This window comes from Macadamia integrifolia, chromosome 12 (genome assembly GCF_013358625.1).
Source record: "Macadamia integrifolia cultivar HAES 741 chromosome 12, SCU_Mint_v3, whole genome shotgun sequence".
In the NCBI taxonomy this organism is placed as follows: Eukaryota; Viridiplantae; Streptophyta; class Magnoliopsida; order Proteales; family Proteaceae; genus Macadamia; species Macadamia integrifolia.
In genome coordinates this window covers 19,480,046-19,500,854 of record NC_056568.1, presented here as the reverse complement: position 1 = coordinate 19,500,854, position 20,809 = coordinate 19,480,046, and the positions used below count along the sequence as shown (strand labels likewise).

Below are 20,809 nucleotides of genomic sequence, written 5' to 3'. Positions count from 1 at the left end.
GGTCGTTTAGACGCTTGCTACTCCTGGCCGCACCATCTCGCCCCCTCATGCTATTTCTCCTGGTACCAACTTTCGAAGCCCGAGGGCGAGCTATGTTGGCCCTGAAGTTGTCTTCGTCCCTCGCTGGTCCATCTGGGAGGATGACACACTGAATGTAGGGTGAATGGCTTGGGAGTTAGTGTGGAAGGGCAGCCTTCCAAGAGACGCTGCCGAGGCTCAGGGTTAAGGGACCGCAGATATGATAACCAACACTTGCGTATTCATGACGGGGGTAAGCTTCGGCCTTCAACTTCTTATGATTTATTTAATTTTTTTTTTACTGTGGTTGCCATTCAGGCTTAGAACCAAGTGGGCCAATTGACGATCTGAGCAAGGCCCTGGTTTGAGACCTTGAGGCATCCGAACGTAAGAAGTCGGCTCTTGACAACGAGCGTACCCTCCTTCTTGAGATGGTGGAGCATCTGGAGGCCGACCTCCTTCGGACCCACCAGGAGAGTGATCACCAGCTTTTAGAGCTGAAGGCGTAAGTAGCTGCTATGCTGCAGGAAGTCGAGGTCCAAGGGGTCAATCGGTTCAAGGCCTCTGAGGAGTTCCGGGAGGAGGTTAAGCATGCCATCGCCCCTGGGTACACCATGGGCACCACCAAAGTCCAAGATTGGATCCTCGAGCACCCTCCTAAGATCTTCGAGGGGAGTTGTCTCATCTTCGAGGAAGAGTGTGACGGAGTAGCTCTAACTGCTACTGAAGTGGCCAACGAAGAGGAGAGCAATGTTTAGGACAAGGAGGTTCAGCTGCAATGTGAGGTGCCTCTGACCCCCGACCACGATGGTTCCAATCGAGAAATTCTCAACCCCACTGAGGATGAGGCTACAAACCTGACGGACACCCTATGAGGCTACTTTTGCTATGTTTCTTTCGGCCTTCGGGCCTAGCTTTGTACTTGGAGGCTTTTGGCCCTCTTCAACTTTTTTTGTCTGTGGCCTTCGGGCCTTTTCTAATGTAATTTTGGCCTTCGGGCCTTTTGATGTAATTTCAGACTTCAGACTGTCTAATGTAATTTCGGCCTTCAGGCTTTCAAATGAACGAACACCTTTCCCTTTCAGGTCCTCTTAGTTCTTGTATTGTCTTTGCTTTTTTCTTCTTTACAATCTTAACGATTAGTCTCGAATCCGAATGACCGCCAAAGGATTTTTGGCCAGCAGGTAGGTGTGTGAAGGCCGAAACTCTTATGCAAGTAATTTTTCCTAAGTGTAATATGTGCTTCGGCTTATCTTAAGTACAAGGGATGGCCCTGGTGCGTCTTTGGTCTGATGGCAGGAGCATGAAAGCCGAAGCTCCTACAAAAGTAGAATTTATTTGTGTCCTGTTTCCCTTCAGCTGCAGCCAAGGAAGCTTTCTCTATGTCCGAAGGTTGATGGGTGCTGTTGATGATCAGTTTAACCTTGGCTTGAACCCCCAACCGAGGTAGGGGCCTTCAGTCAGGTATGCTCGGCCTTGGCCCGAGCCCCCAACTGAGGTTGAGACCTTCGGTCGGGTCCACTCGGCCTTAGCCTGAGCCCCCAACTGAGGGATGTTTTTCACTCATAGCGATTATCCAGAATCAATTGCGGTAAACCAACTTATATATTTTTTGTAATAAAAATCCTTCGAAACGCTCAGGGATGGAAAACAACAAATTGAGAGTGCTTAAGGAGCAACAAATATTAAGAATTTAAAAAATGACTAAGTAAATGTGCACGCTACTACTACTAATAGAATTTCCTTAAGTTCTTCGAGTTCCACGATCAGGGTACCTTTTCTGCCCCCGTAGTCTCTAGGTAAGAGGAGCCTGGTCTTATTATCTTGGTGACTCTATAAGGCCCTTCCTAATTTGGAGCTAACTTTCCTTGATGCTTTGGATCTGATACCTTCGCCCTTCTTAGGACGAGGTTTCCTATTATGAACTCGTTCATTCGGACTTTGGAATTGTAATGTCTTGCCACCTTCCGTTGGTAGGCTGTAATTCTTTCTGCGAGTCTTCTCGTACTTCATCTAGGAGGTCCAGGTTAGCTCAAAGCCCTTCTTCATAGTGCTGAACACGATGGGTCATGAATCCTACCTCAACTAGGTATACAACTTTGATGCCATAAGTTAAATTGAAGGGTGTTTCTCCGGTGGCTGACCTTTTAGTCATTTGCTAGGCCCAAAGGATACTGTGTAGTTCATCTGCCCACAGATCCTTGGCATTATCCAGTCTCTTCTTTATTCCTTGGAGTAAGGTATGATTGGTTACCTCTGTTAATACATTGGTCGATGGATAATCGACGGAAGTCTTCCTGTGCTCAATGCCAAGGGCCTCACAGAAAGTTGGATTGGCGAATTGAGTTCTATTGTCTGTTACTATCACTCAAGGGATCTCGAATCGATAGACCACCGCTCTCTCTCGAAGTCCCTTACATTCTTCTCTGTTATTGTTGCCAGTGCTTCAGCTTCTGCCCATTTTGTGAAGTAGTCTATTGTCACCACAACAAACTTTCTTTACCTTGTAGCCAGTGGGAACAGCCCTATGATATACATTCCCCAGATAGAGAATGGTATGGGGCTTGATAGGAAGGAAAGCTCGGTGGTGTAGACACCGAATTTTGTCACCCCCCGGCAATGATGACAATATGAAGGATTACATGTTGGATATTTTAGACTTGGAGAATTTTCAAACTTAGAGTAGAAAATGACCATATTTTGCTATAAAATTTCAAGAGAAAATGTTTTCACAAATTAGAATTTGGTGTTGTGAATTATTGTTGTTTGTCCCCTCAAGTCGGACATTACACTTTGATGCGAGAACTATGCGAATCGACGCCCGATTCTCTCTTTCATTATATGATCCGGGTTCCTACTTTATGCATATTTTCGTAAAGGTTCCCGGTCGAGACTACAATCGTGTCTCACATCATTGGATAGTGCTCGGACTGAGCTTTCTATCAACATATTACACGTCGAATTCCGACAAACGGTTTGAAAGATATGACCCCCGAAAGTTGACTCCAAAGTTCGGTATCAGATTCCATTCCGAGCAACCAAAGGGTGCCACGTGGCGCCCAAACCCCTTTGTCCAAAAGCAAGCCTTTTGGGACAATTCTCTCTAGTTTTTTAGTCCCACATCGGAAATTTGAGAGAATTGTCCCAAGTCCCAAGGCTATAAGAATAGCCCTTCCCCTCTTCCAAAGAGGAGGAGAAAAATTGAGAAAAATTTGAGAGAAGGAATATGGTTTTTGCTAATTCCCTCTAAAATCAAAGATTCTCCAAGTTTAAAAGTTTAATACATTAATCCTTCCTTGAGCCGGGAGATCTTGTCCGGTTCGGTTCGATTCGGGGCTTAAAGCACAAGGGTTATCTCCCCTTGTTTCTTGATTAAAGCCGGTTTAAGGTATGTATTTATTCTCCCAATAGCAATTTAGAATTAGTTTAATTAATATATTAGTTGCTAACTTATTAATAATTAATTTATTGAGATTAATCATGTTTAATTAGTTTTAATTTGGTTCAAGATGGTTTATTAGATGTGAATTGATTTATTCCGGTCCAATTAAAGATATTTAGGTTTAATTCATTCTTTTAGATTAATTAGGTTTAAATTGGTTTTTTTATTTAACAGTAGATTAATTTGGTTTAGTTTTTTTTTTTTTTTTTTTAAATCGTTTTTTTTGTTCTTTTAATCTGAACCCTTGGATCAGAACCTTACATATAACCTAATCTTCTCCTTCTTCTTTTCTTCTTCTCCTTCTCTTCTTTTCTTTTTCTTCTCCAGCCGAACTCGACCTCTCCTCCTTTCCTTCTTCTTCTTCTCTTCTTTCCTTTCTTTCTCCAGCCGAACCTGCAACTCTTTCTCTCTTTTCTTCTTCTTCTTTTTCTTCTTCTTCTCTTCCTCTTCCCTGCGGCTGTAACTGGCAGCAACCGAACCCCTCTCTTCTTCTTCTTCTTCTTCTTCTTCTTCTTCTTCTTCTTCTTCTTCTTCTTCTTCTTTTTCTTTCTCTTTTCCTTCCCTGCTGCTGTAAATGGCAGCAACCGAACCCCTCTCTTCTTCTTCTTCTTCTTCTTTTCTTCTTCTTCTCTTCTTCTCTTTTTTCTTCCTAACCAAACCTGCAACTACTCCTTTCTCCCTTCATTTGTTAAATCTGAGTTTCTGATTTATAATCGATCTAGTACTGCTGCCATTCTGTTGGTTGATTATTAATTCATATACTGTAATCGATTTTTTTTTTCTTAGATCTCTACATTCTCATTTCTGTTTTGGTCTGTGAAGTTACTTTTTCCCCCCTATCCTAGATCGACTAAGATTACCTTCTATTTGCTGATCTAACCAGTAGATTGATCCCTGATTTTCAGTAGCTGTTCTATTATTGATTTGTTGAACTCGATCCCAGTTCCAACATTGTTTGACCATCTGATTTTGTTTATTTTGATTTCTTTTAAATCTGGATTTTATTCTCTGTGAAAATATCCTTCCCTGCTGCTGAAACCGAATCCGAGCCTGCACCTCCTTCTTTTCTTCTTCTTCTTCTCTTCTTCTCTTTTCCTTCCCTACTGCTGCTCCTGTCCATTTGCCCAAAATCCACAGATCTCCCAATATGTTGCAGGAAACCCAACATCGGGTTGCCTGAAGATGTCAATTGTCTCAGTGTGCCACCATTTTCGAGTGCAAAAGCAAGTGCCATTGATAGATCCCCAATATGTTGAGAGTCACTGGCTCTCCCTAGTGGAACAATCTCTTTTGAAGCTCCCTCTCTGTCCTGTTATGTGAAGTACTTAATATTTGATTTGTGGAGTTGTATTATATGAGTTTCAAAACACCACTATTAACTTCTCATGTTTTTTATTGTCCACAAGGTCTGAACCATTGATCTGCTTGATATTGCTTTTTGTTTAAAGCAGAACAGTAGGGAACGTTTAATCTCATATTGTTTATGGAAGAGAGTAAAGGGAGGTATATATATTTTATAATAGGAAATACAAGAAGAAAAACTCACTATGCTCTCTTTTATATTTGGGTTTGAAATCTGTGGTGATCAGACCATACTTGAATCTATTTTTCTTTTTGCCAACATCGGATAAGGATCTTTGACATGATTTTCTTTTTTCTGTTTTCTTTTATCTCTTAATAATATATGGGACGTAGTTTAGGGCGTGTTTAGTTTAGGACGGGCGTGGCTGGCCCCTCAAACCGGCTCGTAGCATTAGGTGCGTATTGGGGATTCGGGTTTTCCTACCATCTCCTATCTTTTGTACTCCAACATTCACTTGCATTAGTGTAGTATTAATTTAGATTAATTAAAGTAACTTAGTTAATGTAATTAGTCATTTCAACTGTTGTTTATTTAATTGTGGTTTGTTAATTTAGCTTTTTAAATCATTGCATTTGATTTCTTCATTCAATTCAATTTATTAAACTTGTGTAATTACCAATCTTTTTCCCTCTAGGGGTTTGTTTATTTTAATCAATCAACTAATTAGTTATTTAATGTAGGATAATTAACTAGATTAATTAGTTAAAAGATTCTCTTCTCATTAGATTAACTAGGGTTTTGAAAAATGTTTAACTCATCTTAGGATTAGCTTAAAGTAGACATAATTAGTCCAATTAGGTTTCATAATTAATTTAATTAAACCTTAGGTTTAGGTTAATCCTCCTATACTAGATTAGGTAGATTAGAAAAAATGCATTCATTTAATGTAATTAACCCATTTAACTTTTCTAATTTAATTAGGCCCCATTTAATTTAAAAATATTTTTACCAATTAGATTAAGTAGGATTGCAATAATTTATTTCACAAATTACTAGGGATTAGGATTAATCATTTTAATTAATTCAATTTAGGATTTCATAAATTCATTAATCATCCATCTAGGTTAGGCTCAATTAATCGAATTAGTTTAATTTAGGGTTTCATAAGTTGCTAAACTAATCCTAGGTTTAGGCTTATTTCATTAGCTTAATCTAAGACTCATAATACATCAATTAAATCATTTAGGCTTATTTAATTAGTGTAATCATTTCATTATTTGCATCATAACCTAGCTAGCACAATTTAGACATTTGGTTTAGGGTTTTCACATGTCATGCTTAGATACCTAGTTTAGGGTTTTCAGTGACCTAGATTTAGGACTAGTTAGTAGGGTACAAACAAACTTCGGTCAAACAAAAAGAGACCGGCCTTCGGGTCGGGCAAACTGGGTGCCTAACACCTTCCCAGTCTGTCACTTGACACTTGCCCAGAATCTTGGTGCAAACCAGCCTTATCCATCAGAGTCATTAGTCTCTCTCCCTTGATTGGGGGAGACATTTATGGTCCTAGACCTTTTTCTAGGTGGCGACTCCCTTTTACCCATGGCGTGTATCCCCCCTTGGCATCCAGGGGATACTATCTCATCTCATTAGGGTTGAACCCTAGAGCCCGCGCGGTGCGGAGGTCCATGGTACCTACAACTTCATCTCTATGAAGCCATTTTATCTTGTTGAACCCCTGCAACACATTGCACACGTGGATGGTGGACCCAGAGTCCACTAACCACGTATTAGTTGGACATTCCAACAAATTGGATTCATACAAAACAAGGGATTCAATATTACCTTCTTCTGATTTCTTCTTCAGAGTTGCAAGATATGCATGGCAATTTCTTTTTCAATATCCCTCTTTCTTGCAATAGAAGCACATTCATTTTCCATTATTTTTAGTATCTCCTTATTTCTTGACTTTTACAAACATTTTCTTACCAGACTTCTTCTTCTTTTCTTGCCCTTAGGCTTAGAAGCAGAAGTCCCAACATTTGTTGCCATTATTATTGCCTCTTGCTTCTTAAGCGTTGTCTCTGCCTCTTGTAACATATTAGTGAGCTCAGAAATACTAACAACTTTGTTCATATTAAAATTCATAATAAAAGAGCTGTATATAGGAGGCAGAGAAGCAAGGATGACGTCAATCTTATATTGAGCGTCAAAAAACATCGCAAGAGATTCCAGTTCTTGAAACAGATTATTCATCGTCATCAAATAATCAAAAAGTGAAGTCCCTTCAAATACTTTTGTAGTATGGATAGTTGCAGTGACAGTATGACGAACATAACGGTTCTGTTTACCAAATGTCTCATGCAACTCCCTTATCATGTCCCTTGCAGTTGACAGCTCATCACATTACTTGATAATGGTCTTATCCAGAGAACCAAGGACATAAATTTTGGCCTGAGAATCAATTTTACTGAATTTCTGGTAGGTCTCCATTTCCTCAGGGTTGGTAAAGTCAGGGAGAGAAGGAGATTCTTATTCCAAGACACTGGATAGCTCCTCAGCATTAAGTACTAGCATTAGGTTTCTTTTCCAATTTATATAGTTTGGACCTAATAGAAGGTTTTCATTTAACAGGGCAGTAACAGCCATAGGGTTTGACATAATTTACAATCTACAAATAAACAAATAAATGAGAATTAGAATGCATGACATAGCCATTGAATACAAGTGGGCAATTCTATATCAATGGTTTCTCACAGTACATGCCACCCTCAAACATATTAATGTGAATTGAAATACCACAATCCTTACATTTTCAACTTACCCTATCGGGAGTTATTGGAATATGTTGATTTGGTGGACTGATTCTATCCATCATGTTTCATCATATGAAACTAGACTTCTAATATCTTTTTGGCCACCTGAGTATCATATCCATTCCTTTCGACTGACATACACTCAAGTCAAGTGTATACATATTGTCTCGGAGTGAATCATAGGTATTGTGGGATGATGCCTACTATCGCAGTGCACTCCCATTAGTTGTGTCCACTACCTATCTTATAAGAGATGAACGTTAACGACCTCATTAACTAATTCATGCATTATCCTATCGGCATCTGTAAGAACTAATCTATGAAATCTCTACGCTCACTAACAATAAGAGGCCATGAAAATTCTACTACTTAAGAATTATCATTTTATACTTACTTTTACAAATGAGGGTTGAATATCATATATTCAATTAAATTTGCATCATATGTAAAAATATATGCATCATCTTATGACAGCATTCATCTCATGACATTTAGCATTATATTTAACATCCCATATAAACAACATTAATATCTCATAAAAATTATAATATAATTTAAGTGATAACGATTATGGGAAAGTGACAATATCAAAACATCACATCCAATGATAAAACATATCATCTTAAAGTGAAACTACTTCTGTTGCCATCTTTGATATGGCATTAATCTCTATTTTATCAGCTATCTCCATTGCTCATATGCAATAAAATAAATAAAATTCTTAAATCTCAAATGCATATAAAGTTAAAGCAACCTTAAAAAATATTAATTCATTATATGAATTTTTCAAGGGGAGTACTTAAATCTACATTGGGATTGAAAGAAAGAGGGAGATTTAAAGAGAGCTAAATCATGCAATAATAAATGAATCACATATCAACCATGTCATTTTATCCCAACAAATCATTTATTGGATTAAATAATTCCCATAATCACTAACACAAATATGCATAAAATAATTAATTAATGTGCATTATCATATAAACAATGTAATAAAGAGGGTGTTAACTTTTAACTACCCTTGACCACTACCAATTTTTTAACAATTAGAAAATAAATTAATTATCTTGGTCAAACATTTTGATCCAATACATTGGTAGGAGAAGGCTATGATACTCATAGGACATTCTTAGAGGATAAAAAATTAGCATACATAAAAGTGCATTAAAATTCAACATTCACAATTTGGTATATGGATAATACACGTTAAATAATGATTTCAATTATGAAATCTTGATTCCTATGCAAACTCGATCCTGCAAATGGGATGGCTTTGATACCAATTTTGTTGACATAATAGGGTCTAGAAATAAATAAAAATTTCTTTTCCAATCATATTAGAAAACATGATCAACCATTTGCTAGGATAGGGATTTAAATTAATTAAATTCCATCTCATGGGGTGAGAGAATCATTACTTCAAGTGTCACAAGTGCAACACCTCCTTGGGATGATAGCCCTTTATTCAGTACTGTAGCCAAGACACGTAGTGATTTCCAATAGATTCAACCTTTTTTTTTTTTTTTTTTTTTAATCTTAAGCTTGTTTTATTGTTTTCAATAGAAAGAAAAAAATAGAAAAGAAGCCGATGCCGTAATATGTTACCGTGCATTCTAATATCAAAATTCAGAAAAACACACACTCACACAACTAAAAGGTAAAATGTCATTTAATATCATGATTGCCACCTTTTTTTTTTTTTTTTTCTAATTAACAAAAGATAATGATGACACCTCAGTCATGATCTGTCAATGATATAGATAATCAAATACATTTGCTTATATTGATGACACATCATGATTGAGGTGTCCATAATAGGGGTTAACATGATACATTCACTCTCTCTCACTGTCTTATAGTTTCGGCCACCGGATTGTCTCATATATATCTGATATCAATTATTTTATATATATATATATATATATTCAATAATGAATAAATATCTCTCTTATAATGAAATCATTGAACGTACAATTTTCGGCCACCAGTACTGAGAAGATGTATGATTTCAATGGAAAAATCCACTATAATTACGGATCAGATAATGTCAATAATTATGAGTGAAATACATATACCAAAAAGTACAATATGAGTGGATATAATTTTTATTTTTCCTAGAGTTGTGGTAGTCAAATATCGATCTAATCTCTCTACTCAACAATATCACATAACAAACCTCCAGGTATGGAAGTAAAACTGTCATGGCCCAGGTTTGTTGAAATGTCGCATAAAGAATCTGAACTTTCGATTGGGTATCTTAAAATGTTTCAAAATATTTTTAAATTAAATATTAATATGTATTAATAATTTTGAGAAAATTTTGTAAACATTTTGAAAAGTGTGAACCGGATCTGAAATTTCATCCAATCATGTCCAGATGCTCTCTCTTGATATTCTTCAAATAAATGGGAGTGGATCCCGTGTTGAGCGTCTCTTTCGCCCACAGCCAAAGTATTATGAATCCAGTGTATCGATATATATAGTCCGAAGGACATCAATCAGTGATACACCAAAACCCATAATACTTACTTGCAACGATAAGAATCTCTCAGGTATAGAGATCAATAAAAGACTACCAAAAAGAATCTTATCATTCAACAACTGATAGTATTCCATTCAAGATTCCTATTTGATCAAATTCAATGTACACACAATATGTACACTCATATTTGTGTCATTGAATCTACATTCATGAGCACACACAATATGATGACCATATGAACAGAATGCCCAGTTCTGCCACTAGTCATGAAAAAGTTTAAGGTGAAAACCTATGGACAAAGTCAACTCGTCAATGTCATACAATCATAATTACAAATATACAATTTATTAATAGATTTAATGGACATATTTTCAACATACCTATCCCCAAAATTTGAGCTCTAACTAATTTGTAACATAGAAGATAGTGTCATTGCTAACAAAAGCATGGTATGATACCAATCACTTGAACCAATGCACCCAGAAAATAAAAGGAAACTTCTCAATTAGATATTTGGTTGGACGTTGGACGAATTTGAAGGGAGGGTAGGGTGGAGTTTCTATATAATCATATAAATGTCAAGTAATAGTCGGCTTGAGCCCAAATTTGATAGACATGTTGTTCAGAGGCAATCCAGGTCCTGCGGGGATTGGTGGCATTTGCCGTGATCATAACAATATCTTCATATGCAGTTTTTCAGCTGGGATAGGCCGCAGTCACACTCTTACTGCTGAGGTCTTGGCTATTAGACAAGCAATGTTCATAGCCCGCTCACTGCATCTTTCCTATCTTATTATAGAGAGTGATAATCTCCTAGCCATCAATCTTCTTCAAGGAAAAGCTTCCTCTTGCCCATGGCGCACCTCAAATCTTATATCGGATTGTCTTCAATTAGCCAGATGCTTCAACTCCATTTCATTCCAGCACACTTATCGTGAGGCCAATGCCATCGCAGACTTCTTAGCTTCTGAGGCTGCTGTTAGCCAATCTCCTTTATTGTTGAGGCACTCCCCTCCCCGTGCTGTTAGTTGTCTTTTGTATGATAATTGTACTGGTTCTGTTTTCTTCTGGTAATGAAGCTCTTTCTATGAAAAAAAAAAAAAAATGTTATTCATATCAATCTATACATGATATAAATTTAAAACCAACATAATATTTTCAATTTTTTTTTTTTAATGGCTAATCCCTATTAAATAACTATTCCAATTGGTTGAAAAAGTGGCAGATCCATAAAAATCGATTTTAGGTGGAAGATGTTGCTAATTCCCATTACTTGCGAACCAAATGATATCTTACCCTTCTCTATATGCAACCTTGGCCCCTCAAATGTTTAGGGTTCCACCATGCCTAGACCTAGTATCCTGGTTCTTCACATTCGGATCCATATATAGTTGAAATTTCAGATCAGTAAGAGACTTCTAAATGCCATGGAGGAAGTTATCTCAACTGAAATTGTTGAAGAAAGAAAGGAGAAAAACCCAAACACAATAGGCCAATAGTCGAGTTGGCCACTAAAATTGAATGTGACATATCCAGAACATCACCATCTATCCAATAATCATCCTATCAATCATTAACCATTTTATGATAAAATGTGGGGCATGCGGGGAAAATAGGTGTGTATACATATATTATGATCCCATATCAATCATATGCGGTTGATCTCACATTGATTTCGAAAGACATTTAATATAGATTAATATGGTCTTGGATTTTCTCACATTGTAAATTGATTTATAGGGTTGAAATAAGTGCTAATGTGGCAATCTACGGCGGTCAATAGCCTATGGACCATAGAGTGATCTCATAGCTGAGATGACCTCAAGATGTGTGCCAGATTATCGGAGCTGTGGGATCACTCTATGGTCCATAGACTCGATAGAGACATGTGGCTTGTGTGGAATTTCTCTTAAGCACGGGTTGTCTCACAGAAAAAGGACAAAAACCATACTATATAAACTCCCTACGAAAGAAGCAGCCAGGAAGAGTTTTTGGGCCGCAAACTTCCTGATGGCCCCCACATAATACAAAACCAAGCACTGACGAGTAGCGGCGAGTCACCACTTCTCATCCTCGACAGTCGACACTCTTTCTTGCTCTCCTCCCAGTTCCTCTCTGTTTATTTATCTGTGAGTAATTTTAACAAAAACATAGTGTGCTATCGTAAGGAAGCAAAGATGTTCGCTGTAAACCAAGTAACAATCTCCTCGTCTTCTTCCATCTCTAAAGTTCTCAAAAACCCAATCCCTAAAACTCTTCCCTTTCAACCCAACCAGAGACTTCTCAACCCCATCAGAAACCAACCCAACCAGAGACATCACACTACTCTACCCATCAAATCATCACTCTCACCTCCACCTCCAGTTCAAACCCCAGCTCACATCCGAGTAGATATTCTGTCTGAATCCCTCCCATTCATCCAGAAATTCCGAGGCAAGACGATAGTCGTTAAATACGGAGGCGCAGCCATGAAATCTCAAGCCCTCGAAGCCTCCGTCATCAACGACCTTGTCCTTCTCTCCTGCGTCGGTCTCCGCCCCGTCTTCGTCCACGGTGGAGGCCCCGAAATCAACTCCTGGCTTGGTCGAGTCGGTCTCCAACCAAATTTCCTCAATGGCCTCCGAGTTACCGATTCCCCCACCATGGAAATCGTCGAAATGGTCCTTGTTGGCAAAGTCAACAAAAACCTAGTTTCCCTCATCAATAAGGCCGGCGCCACCGCCGTCGGTCTCTCCGGCAAAGACGGCCGCCTCCTCACCGCTCGACCAAATGCCAAATCGGCCGAGCTGGGCTTCGTTGGTGACATTGCCCGGGTGGACCCCACCATCCTCCGGCCGCTTATTGCAAATGATCACATCCCCGTTATCGCCTCCGTCGCCGCAGACGGCTACGGGCAGGCATATAATATTAATGCTGACACAGTGGCCGGGGAATTGGCGGCGGCGTTGGGGGCGGAGAAGCTGATTTTGTTGACCGATGTTGCCGGGATTCTGGAAGATAGAGAGAATCCGGAGAGTTTGGTGAAGGAGATTGATATCAAAGGAGTGAAGAGGATGATGGAAGAGGGGAAGATCGCTGGTGGGATGATTCCTAAGGTTAACTGTTGCGTAAGATCGTTGGCGCAAGGGGTCAGGACGGCGAGTATCATCGACGGTCGAAAACCGCACTCACTACTTCTTGAGATCCTAACCGATGAAGGAGCTGGCACGATGATCACCGGGTGATGTGATACAATAGATGCTGATCGGGTGGCAATGGAGTGCGAAAGTGTAAACACTGTCGTGGTTGAGTTCGTATTCCTTTTTCTGTTTCCTGGGTAAATAATTTCTCTTTAAAGGAGTGTTTGCCTCATTTGTCTCGTCTTCCAAATCAAATCTTTCTATGGCATTGTCTTTTTCTTGGGAAAATGACTTTAAAATGGATACGGTTAGAAAAATGCATAACATGAGTCAAAAGGGTTTTCTTTCCCAAGTGAAGCATAACCCTTCACTATTGGGAGAAACAATGCTACCAGGCTGCATAGCGTACACTAGTTCCTCCGTCTCTCTCTCTCCTCCCTCTATATGCTAGCTCTTCCATGTCACCGTATGCTGCTCCGTAGATGGACAGAGACCTCAATCCCATAAAAATTGTATGAAATAATAGATAATTTGTTTCTATCTCATGGGAATTGGAATACACATAATTACTGAATGTGTAATATAATGTAGAGATATTAAGTAAAGAGTAATAAAAACATACCCATCTCGCTTTCACTGATGATCTTATGATTTTCTCAACGCTTTCACTGATGATCTTATGATTTTCTCAAGAGCGAATGCCTTTTTCATCTAGTCCATACTCTCTCCTCTTTGCCTCTTTGAAAATTTGTCAGGCCTCTGAGTCAACCTCCTTAACTCCCTCATTTTCCTTGCTGGAGTTTCTGAAGCCACCGAAGCATCTCTTCTCCAGCTTTTTGGTTTCTGTCTTGGCTCTTTGCCGGTTAAATACCTCAGGCTCCCTCTCATCCCTCCCAAGCTCTCAGCTCAACATTGCACCCTAATGATCGATCTCATTCGTAAAAGGCTTCAGCTCCAAAAAGGCAAGCTTCTTTCCTATAAGGGCCGTCTGGAACTCATTCGATCTGTCCTCCAATCTTGCTATACCTTCTGGTTGAGTGTCTTTCAGCTTTTTGGTTTCTGTCTTGGCTTTTTGCCTGTTAAATACCTCAGGCTCCCTCTCATCCGTCCCAAGCTCTCGGCTCAACACTACACCCTAATGATTGATCTCATTCGTAAAAGGCTTCAGCTCCAAAAAGGCAAGCTTCTTTCCTATAAGGGCCGTTTGGAACTCATTCGATCTATCCTCCAATCTTGCTATACCTTCTGGTTGAGTGTCTTTTTAGCTTCCCTGTGCCACCATAAGCTGTTGAATCTCTTTTCTGCTCCTTCCTTTGGAAAAGGAGTAGACTCCTCTAGATTCCCTCGCCCCACCAGCTGGTCCTCTATCGGCAACCCTAAATCTGAAGGTAGTGTTGGTCTTTTCCCCCACGGGGTTTTATATTCTTCTTCATGCTTTCTTTAATATATTAATTCATCAAAAAAAAAAAAAAAAAAAAGCATATCCATTGCACGATGCTCCCACCACTACAGGGTCTGGGAAGGGTCATAATGTACGCAGCCTTACCCCCGTTTCATGGAGAAGTTGTTTTCCGACTTGAACCTATGGCCACTAGGTCACAATGGAGCAACCATACTGTTGCACCAAGGTTCGCCCTCTTAGAGAGTAATAGATAATTTTGTCTATAATATTAACTTGTAGTCAAATCAGATGATTTTTGAAGATATTTCCAGGTAAATATCTGACTTTACCGATATAAATCCAGATCTAATTCAAGTTACTGTCCATTTACATCTTTAGGTATTTTTATCCCTGGAATTGGTTTAGTTGTATTGTTTCTTGATCCCAAGGTAAATTTGGCGGAAGATTTTGTACTTTCAGGACACTCAGAGCATTTCCTTAATGTTGTTGTGGTCCTCCTACTCAATTCTGACATATAGCTGTGCTGGAATTGGCAACAAAAACTTGGATGATACTTGGGTCATCGTCTGGGTCATTGACCTTATGGTCTTACCAAGTACATCAGCCTCATAAGCTACTGAGCATCTGTCCCTTTGGAACCCAGTTTAGTTGGTGGCTAATCATAATTTGTAACGAGAAGCACGAAATTCTTGTGTCATTTCGTGTGATCAAGTCTGAGAATTCTGTTAAATCTCATGAAAACAGTTTACAAACATTTCATTAACATGAAAAAACTTGGTTTGTGTATCATCTTAGAGATTTCTACATTTAGGTCCCTATTACCATTTTGCCGTAGATGAAAATTTTCTTCTTTCCACTGAAGTTTCAGGTTCCAAAGAAGATTTCATCAAATAAACATTCTATTGTTAGACCTGTAGTTGATACATCCCAATGCCAAACTTCACTATATCTTGTAAGTTCTTATTAACCTGTTTACCTATTGGATGTTGGATGTTGAGTGCCTAAGTTGAGCAAATAAAAATTAGTTCTAATTACTTTCTAAACTTACATGAAAACTTTTGTCTATGCCTTTATCTGTACATACAAAGGGAAGACAGACTAAAATCAAACGCTTATTCACATCAGGTTGTGCTTGTACAGATCTGAAAAGATAACCAACTTGCAGCTCCCTCATCAGATGGTATTTTTCAAATACATATTGCAGTGTCCCTTCAATCCTTAGTGGATGAAGCTTTGCATGGGCCACCATTATATTACCAGCCATTCATGCCTGTCAGCCAATGTCTATTTATGAACACTCCATTGTACTCCTGAAATTTAACCCTCACATCCCCAAAGTTAGAAAAGGGTAAGAGCAAGGGAATATGAATTTGTATGTTGACCTTATTTTACTATGCTAAATTTTATAAGCATATTATAGAAACCTGGATATAGTTTGCAATAGTATTATAGAGAACTTGGATATTGTTTATAAGTCTGATAGAGATACTTGGGTGAATTTACAAGATCAGTCATTTTGGCATTCTCAAACAAAGAGTTATCTTTTCCATTTAGTATGCTGTGACCAGAATTTTGATTTAAATTAAATTGATATAGTTTAGTAAAATATGACACTTCAATTCAAGAAATAAAGTTGCAGAACATAAATATCCTCTGGTCTGTTTATTTTAGCAGAATCATCTTAGTGTCATCCGAAAATGCGATTGAGAGTGGCAGCTAGTCGAACTCCTCCCTTGGCCAAAAGTAGATTTACTGTTGGCAGGCGGGATAGGAAATAATCATCTGCAAGCAGTTATGATGTTATTTCTCCTTATTCATGTGAACTTGTTATCATAATTAAAAAGAAAAAAAAGGGGGGGGGGGATGTAAGGGTTACCTTCTAGTACCGAATCCTCAGTTACGCCCTTGTATGCCCAGTCACAGGCTACTTTAATTGATTCAGATGCATATCTGCAAGCAAGGCCCAACTTTTGTTAGCAAACGATAACATAAACTCCATTGAAGGGGGTTCACAAATTTATCATAGCTAGATAAAAATGCACAGTAAATGCAATAATTTATTCTTCTTTTATTTTTGCCCCCAAATCATTAGCTTAATTGCTGATAAGAATGAAAAAAGGAACAAGATATAGTGTGAGGTGCCCCCTTGTGAAGATAGAAAAAGATCAAATTGTACAATCAGAAAAGAGCAATCCCATAACAGAAAAGTCAATCTCTATACCCATTTTCAAAAAACCTCTTGTGATTTTAGTTGACAGATATGTACCCATTAACTGTGGAAGAAAATCATTCTGTGCTGTTTTGGTGTTAGGATACTTTTCTAACCTAAATAAGGTCAAAAGAAAGGCCAAGTTATCATAATATTTAAACACACGTTGAGCACACCTGTTCTATGTTTAAGATAACTTTTAAAGAATATCTAAGAAACATCTATTGCTCATGGAAAGGTCAGCTGAAATCTTCTTTGCCCCGTGTAAGCAAATAAACTAGGAGTATCCTGCTATTTCCATTTTTTCTTCATTTCTGAAGAAAATTATGCAAAAACAACGAAAGCTGAAGATAAATGGTTCATTAAGATCTTTATGTCTAAGTTCTCTTGAATGTGTGGTTTAGAAAAATACTTGTCTGGACATGCGGTTTCATTAGAGTTGCATTTCTCCCATTCTTCTACTTGATCTGCCAATACACCCTGTTATTCAAAAGGTCAAAGACAACAAAATTATGTTAGATTACATTAAAGAAAAGTAGAATTGGTTTCCTTATAGAAAAGTATATTTCTCTGCTTCCAATTTTTAAGCTGTATAGTAGTTGTCTGAGAAAATGATACCGTAATATTTTTTTGAATTCCCTTGATCAGATCTTCCACATTTGAATCGTAAAATCTTTCTACTGATGTCTCAATTATGCTGGCATCCCACACCTGTGTCATTGATAGTAAGTTTTATGTTGCCTATGCAGCTAGATGTAAAATGATCAACATTTGCAGAAAGTATTTGTGGGTATTTTTATGAAATACATTCAAACTCTTGGGGAAAAATAAGAAACAAACTCACATGGTGTAGTTCAGTTTTCCTCTTGTACCAATGGACATCAATGGTATTACCTCCCCTATCTGAAGTGAAACCTACATGTAGTGGCTGCAATACACAGCCACCATCAAAAGTTAGGAGGGAGAACTAAAATTTGAACCATTATTCCATATCAGAAGACAAACACAACTCTGATTAGCAAAATACCTGATGGATGTCTCCAATCAAATGAGAAAGGAAGAGAAGTGCTTCTGTGAGATTATCTGATTGTTTCCACATCCATTATATGAAATAAATGCATTTACCACAAATTAGAAAATATCAGAGAATGTACATTATGACTCAAGACTCTGTTAAATGAACTACAAAATCATATCTGAATAGAATATGATATGAGATGCAAAGAAATATTGCCAAGATTTGTTATTCTTCTACTGTACGTGTACATTTCAAGATCAGGACAGATTATAATCAGTGAAGCACAAGAAAAGAATGTTGTATTTTTGTTGTGAAATACATGAAGATGAACAGAAGATCTATTGAAAAAAATTAAATTAGCTTTTCTGAGAAGAAATATAACAGAATCAGCTGGAGGTCTTACATTCAGCTTTGGTTGATGCACTACTGTAGCTGAGAAGCTGATTGGTGTAATTATTAATAGCTCCGGCGACACACCTATCTTTCTCCTCATTTTCATCCTTGCAGTCCCCTGCACATTAAAAGTGAACTTGTTCTTTACAGGTTATGTTGTCAAAGCAGTTACAGTTTACATAATATAATCATCATTAGGGAGAGGGTTTCCCACAAAGCCGGTGTGGGGAGGAATCTGCATGACAGACGAATGGCAGTGCAGAAAACAGTATAATCCATATGATGCACACATGGCCAAAGCAGGAGAGCCTAAATAATAAAGAATCCCAAGTGAGAGGGGAATAGTACCATCATGATTATCATACAGTCGATGCCGAAATATCATGGTACAGAACAAGAAACAATGACACTAGGCTGCCATTTCATACATAATAATTATTAAAATTTATGAATAACAATCAATTAGTGTTGCATTCATATCATCCAGTACTTGCTTGTATAAAATACACATTGTACGAAAAAACTACAAATTTTAGTGTAGTTTTTGTGCAATCTTGCATTTGTATCTGTATACACTAAACCATAGCCAACAGACACAAACCAAAGTCATAGCCAAAACTAGTGTTTTTTTGTCTGAGAAAGGAAGTGGTTGCTCACTGCTGTACTGGTACTTGCAGAGCTTATCTGGGGTGTCAATGTAGTGAAGTGCAGAAGACCAATGGTATCGGAATTTGATGCGATCTGCCCACAAGCAGAGACTTGCAAGATCATTCTCAGCATAATCTGGTAGCAGTTGCTTCACAGCATCTGCTGCAGCTTTGCTTAATCTTGGCTGTAGTGACATGGACAAAAAATATCATATGAAGGAATCATAAAAATTAGTGGTGGGTGATTTGAATTTCAAAAACTTAGTTCACCAGCTTAAGCTAAAAAATTCATGTCGGTATGAAGGAGATCAGAGAGGCAACAATGAAAAACCAGAGAGTTAAAAATAGAGGTATAGAACTAAGGAGCATTTGAAAGGGAAAAAAAAGGGAAGGGGGTGGGGTGGGGGAGGAGACGAAAAAAAATATAATGATATTCAAGAAGTGAGACTATAACCTGAGCAATCCTGCAGATAGTGGTATGTCCATCTTTTCCCCAACCATGAGTGAGTGTAAAGAGATATGTTACTGAGATCAAAACTAAGATTTGGAACCTGTGGGAACTCATCATTTCTCTTCTGCTTCAGAAAACCAGAGAGAGAGAGAGAGAGAGAGAGAGAGCACAATGCACTGATGGTGTGAACTGTTAGATATAAAGGATTCCTTGGGCCATTTGGCATCCATTAAGGAGAGAAACAAGTCTAGTGTGAGCTGCAAAAGCAAAAGCTACATTTTCAGTTAAATGTGCTATTGAAGGAAAGAAATTAGGGAAACGAAATTTCAATCATTCAGTCATCCATTCACACCATGGTTCCTTAGAGCATTAGACTGGTCATGTTGACTAAAACACCCTAGTCATTGAAGGGTTTGACATGATTTTATTGATTGAAATTGAAACCAAAAAGAAAAAGGTAAATGGGTAGTTTTGGTCACATAAGAAATTGAAACCAAAAAGAAAAATGTAAATGGGTAGTTTTGGTCACATAATCTTGGTTAAGGATATGGACAAAGAAGAAAAGGAAAGGAAAGATTAAGCAAAGATGTGCATGGATGGCTGTAAGGATACTACTTTTGATTACAAAGGAGCTTTTTATAGAAATCAAATCAAATTTCACCACTGAAATGAACTCATAACACGAAAGATAATTAAGGTCGCCCGGATTTTTGTCTGAATGCCATTTCTTCTTATTGGAAAGTTTCCTAGGTAATCCGCCAGAAAATGGGAAATTTTCAAATTTCCAGAGAAGTTTAGGGAATAATTTGGATTCGCCACAAAAGGTGTCAAGTTGTTTGGTTTAGGTTATGATTATTTTTTCATAACCTCAAACCAAAACAAAACCGAATTGGTTCAGTTTTATTTGATTCCTAATCGATTGTCTGTATTCGGTTTTATTTATTCTGTTTTGTTTGATTCACTTCTTCGATTTGTACAAGGCTTAGGAATGTCTCATCTTTGCCTTGAAGAAACAAGGCATGAAAGAGAACGGCAAAAAAAAGGGAAACGGATGGTACGGATTTTAAACAGTAATTTTTTTCGAATGATACGGTCAAATAAACGGAAAAAAAAAAGCAAAAAATAGTAAAAATCGAAAAACGAACGGTACGAGTTTTAAACGTGTAGTTTTCAAACAAACGAGACTAAAAACATGGGTAGTATACTCATATAAATTAAGGAATTATTATATGCATATCTGCATCTAGTGTTCAAAACAACTACAATATCTAACATTAATGCCTATACATCTCATGTCTTATTATAAGTTTTAAGACATATTATTGAATATCATCCAACACCAATTCTAAATTCATATACCACACATGCCCAAAGTCTTATTGAGTAATGTGACTAGGTTATGGTGTTGTTCGTTGTTGTTAACATAGTCAATACACTCTCAAAGTGATATATGTTCATTTAGAGTTAGGAGTCATCATTTAATAAATATTTTTCAGCAAATCTGTCAGT

At 37.8% G+C, this 20,809-nt stretch overlaps 2 protein-coding genes across 5 annotated transcripts; one reads left to right on the top strand and one right to left on the bottom strand.

Annotated features, from left to right (window-relative positions):
• Nucleotides 1-11,966: 11,966 nt before the first annotated feature.
• LOC122057418 (acetylglutamate kinase, chloroplastic-like) lies at nucleotides 11,967-16,087 on the top strand. Of its 4 annotated transcripts, none has more exons than XM_042619514.1 (3): nucleotides 11,967-13,377; nucleotides 15,445-15,534; nucleotides 15,723-16,087. In XM_042619514.1, exon 1 carries the CDS (start codon nucleotides 12,239-12,241, stop codon nucleotides 13,283-13,285), a length of 1,047 nt encoding a protein of 348 aa, XP_042475448.1. In that variant the 5' UTR covers nucleotides 11,967-12,238; the 3' UTR covers nucleotides 13,286-13,377; nucleotides 15,445-15,534; nucleotides 15,723-16,087. The 4 variants fall into 4 exon arrangements, with proteins under 4 accessions (XP_042475448.1, XP_042475447.1, XP_042475445.1 ...); XM_042619513.1 differs by having other exon boundaries at nucleotides 15,708-16,087; XM_042619511.1 differs by lacking the exon at nucleotides 15,445-15,534.
• A 51-nt stretch (nucleotides 16,088-16,138) lies between these two features.
• On the bottom strand, nucleotides 16,139-19,566 carry LOC122057419 (endonuclease 2). Its single transcript, XM_042619516.1, has 9 exons — nucleotides 19,304-19,566; nucleotides 18,860-19,034; nucleotides 18,213-18,320; nucleotides 17,819-17,874; nucleotides 17,636-17,719; nucleotides 17,410-17,502; nucleotides 17,204-17,271; nucleotides 16,459-16,532; nucleotides 16,139-16,364 (listed from the first exon to the last, which is right to left on the bottom strand). The coding sequence occupies exons 1-9, from the start codon at nucleotides 19,415-19,417 to the stop codon at nucleotides 16,270-16,272; spliced, it is 867 nt and encodes a 288-aa protein (XP_042475450.1). The 5' UTR covers nucleotides 19,418-19,566; the 3' UTR covers nucleotides 16,139-16,269.
• Between the last annotated feature and the right edge of the window lie 1,243 nt (nucleotides 19,567-20,809).

Bases quoted from the DNA above. Each gene is read 5' to 3' on its own strand.
- LOC122057418 (XM_042619511.1), top strand. From the start codon at position 12,239: ATGTTCGCTGTAAACCAAGTAACAATCTCCTCGTCTTCTTCCATCTCT.
- LOC122057419 (XM_042619516.1), bottom strand. From the start codon at position 19,417: ATGATGAGTTCCCACAGGTTCCAAATCTTAGTTTTGATCTCAGTAACA. The intron at 17,875-18,212 runs GTAAGACCTCCA...GGAAACAATCAG, and splicing joins TGCATCAACCAAAGCTGAAT to ATAATCTCACAGAAGCACTT. The intron at 16,533-17,203 runs GTATTTTTCTAA...CCTTGCTTGCAG, and splicing joins GAAACCGCATGTCCAGACAA to ATATGCATCTGAATCAATTA.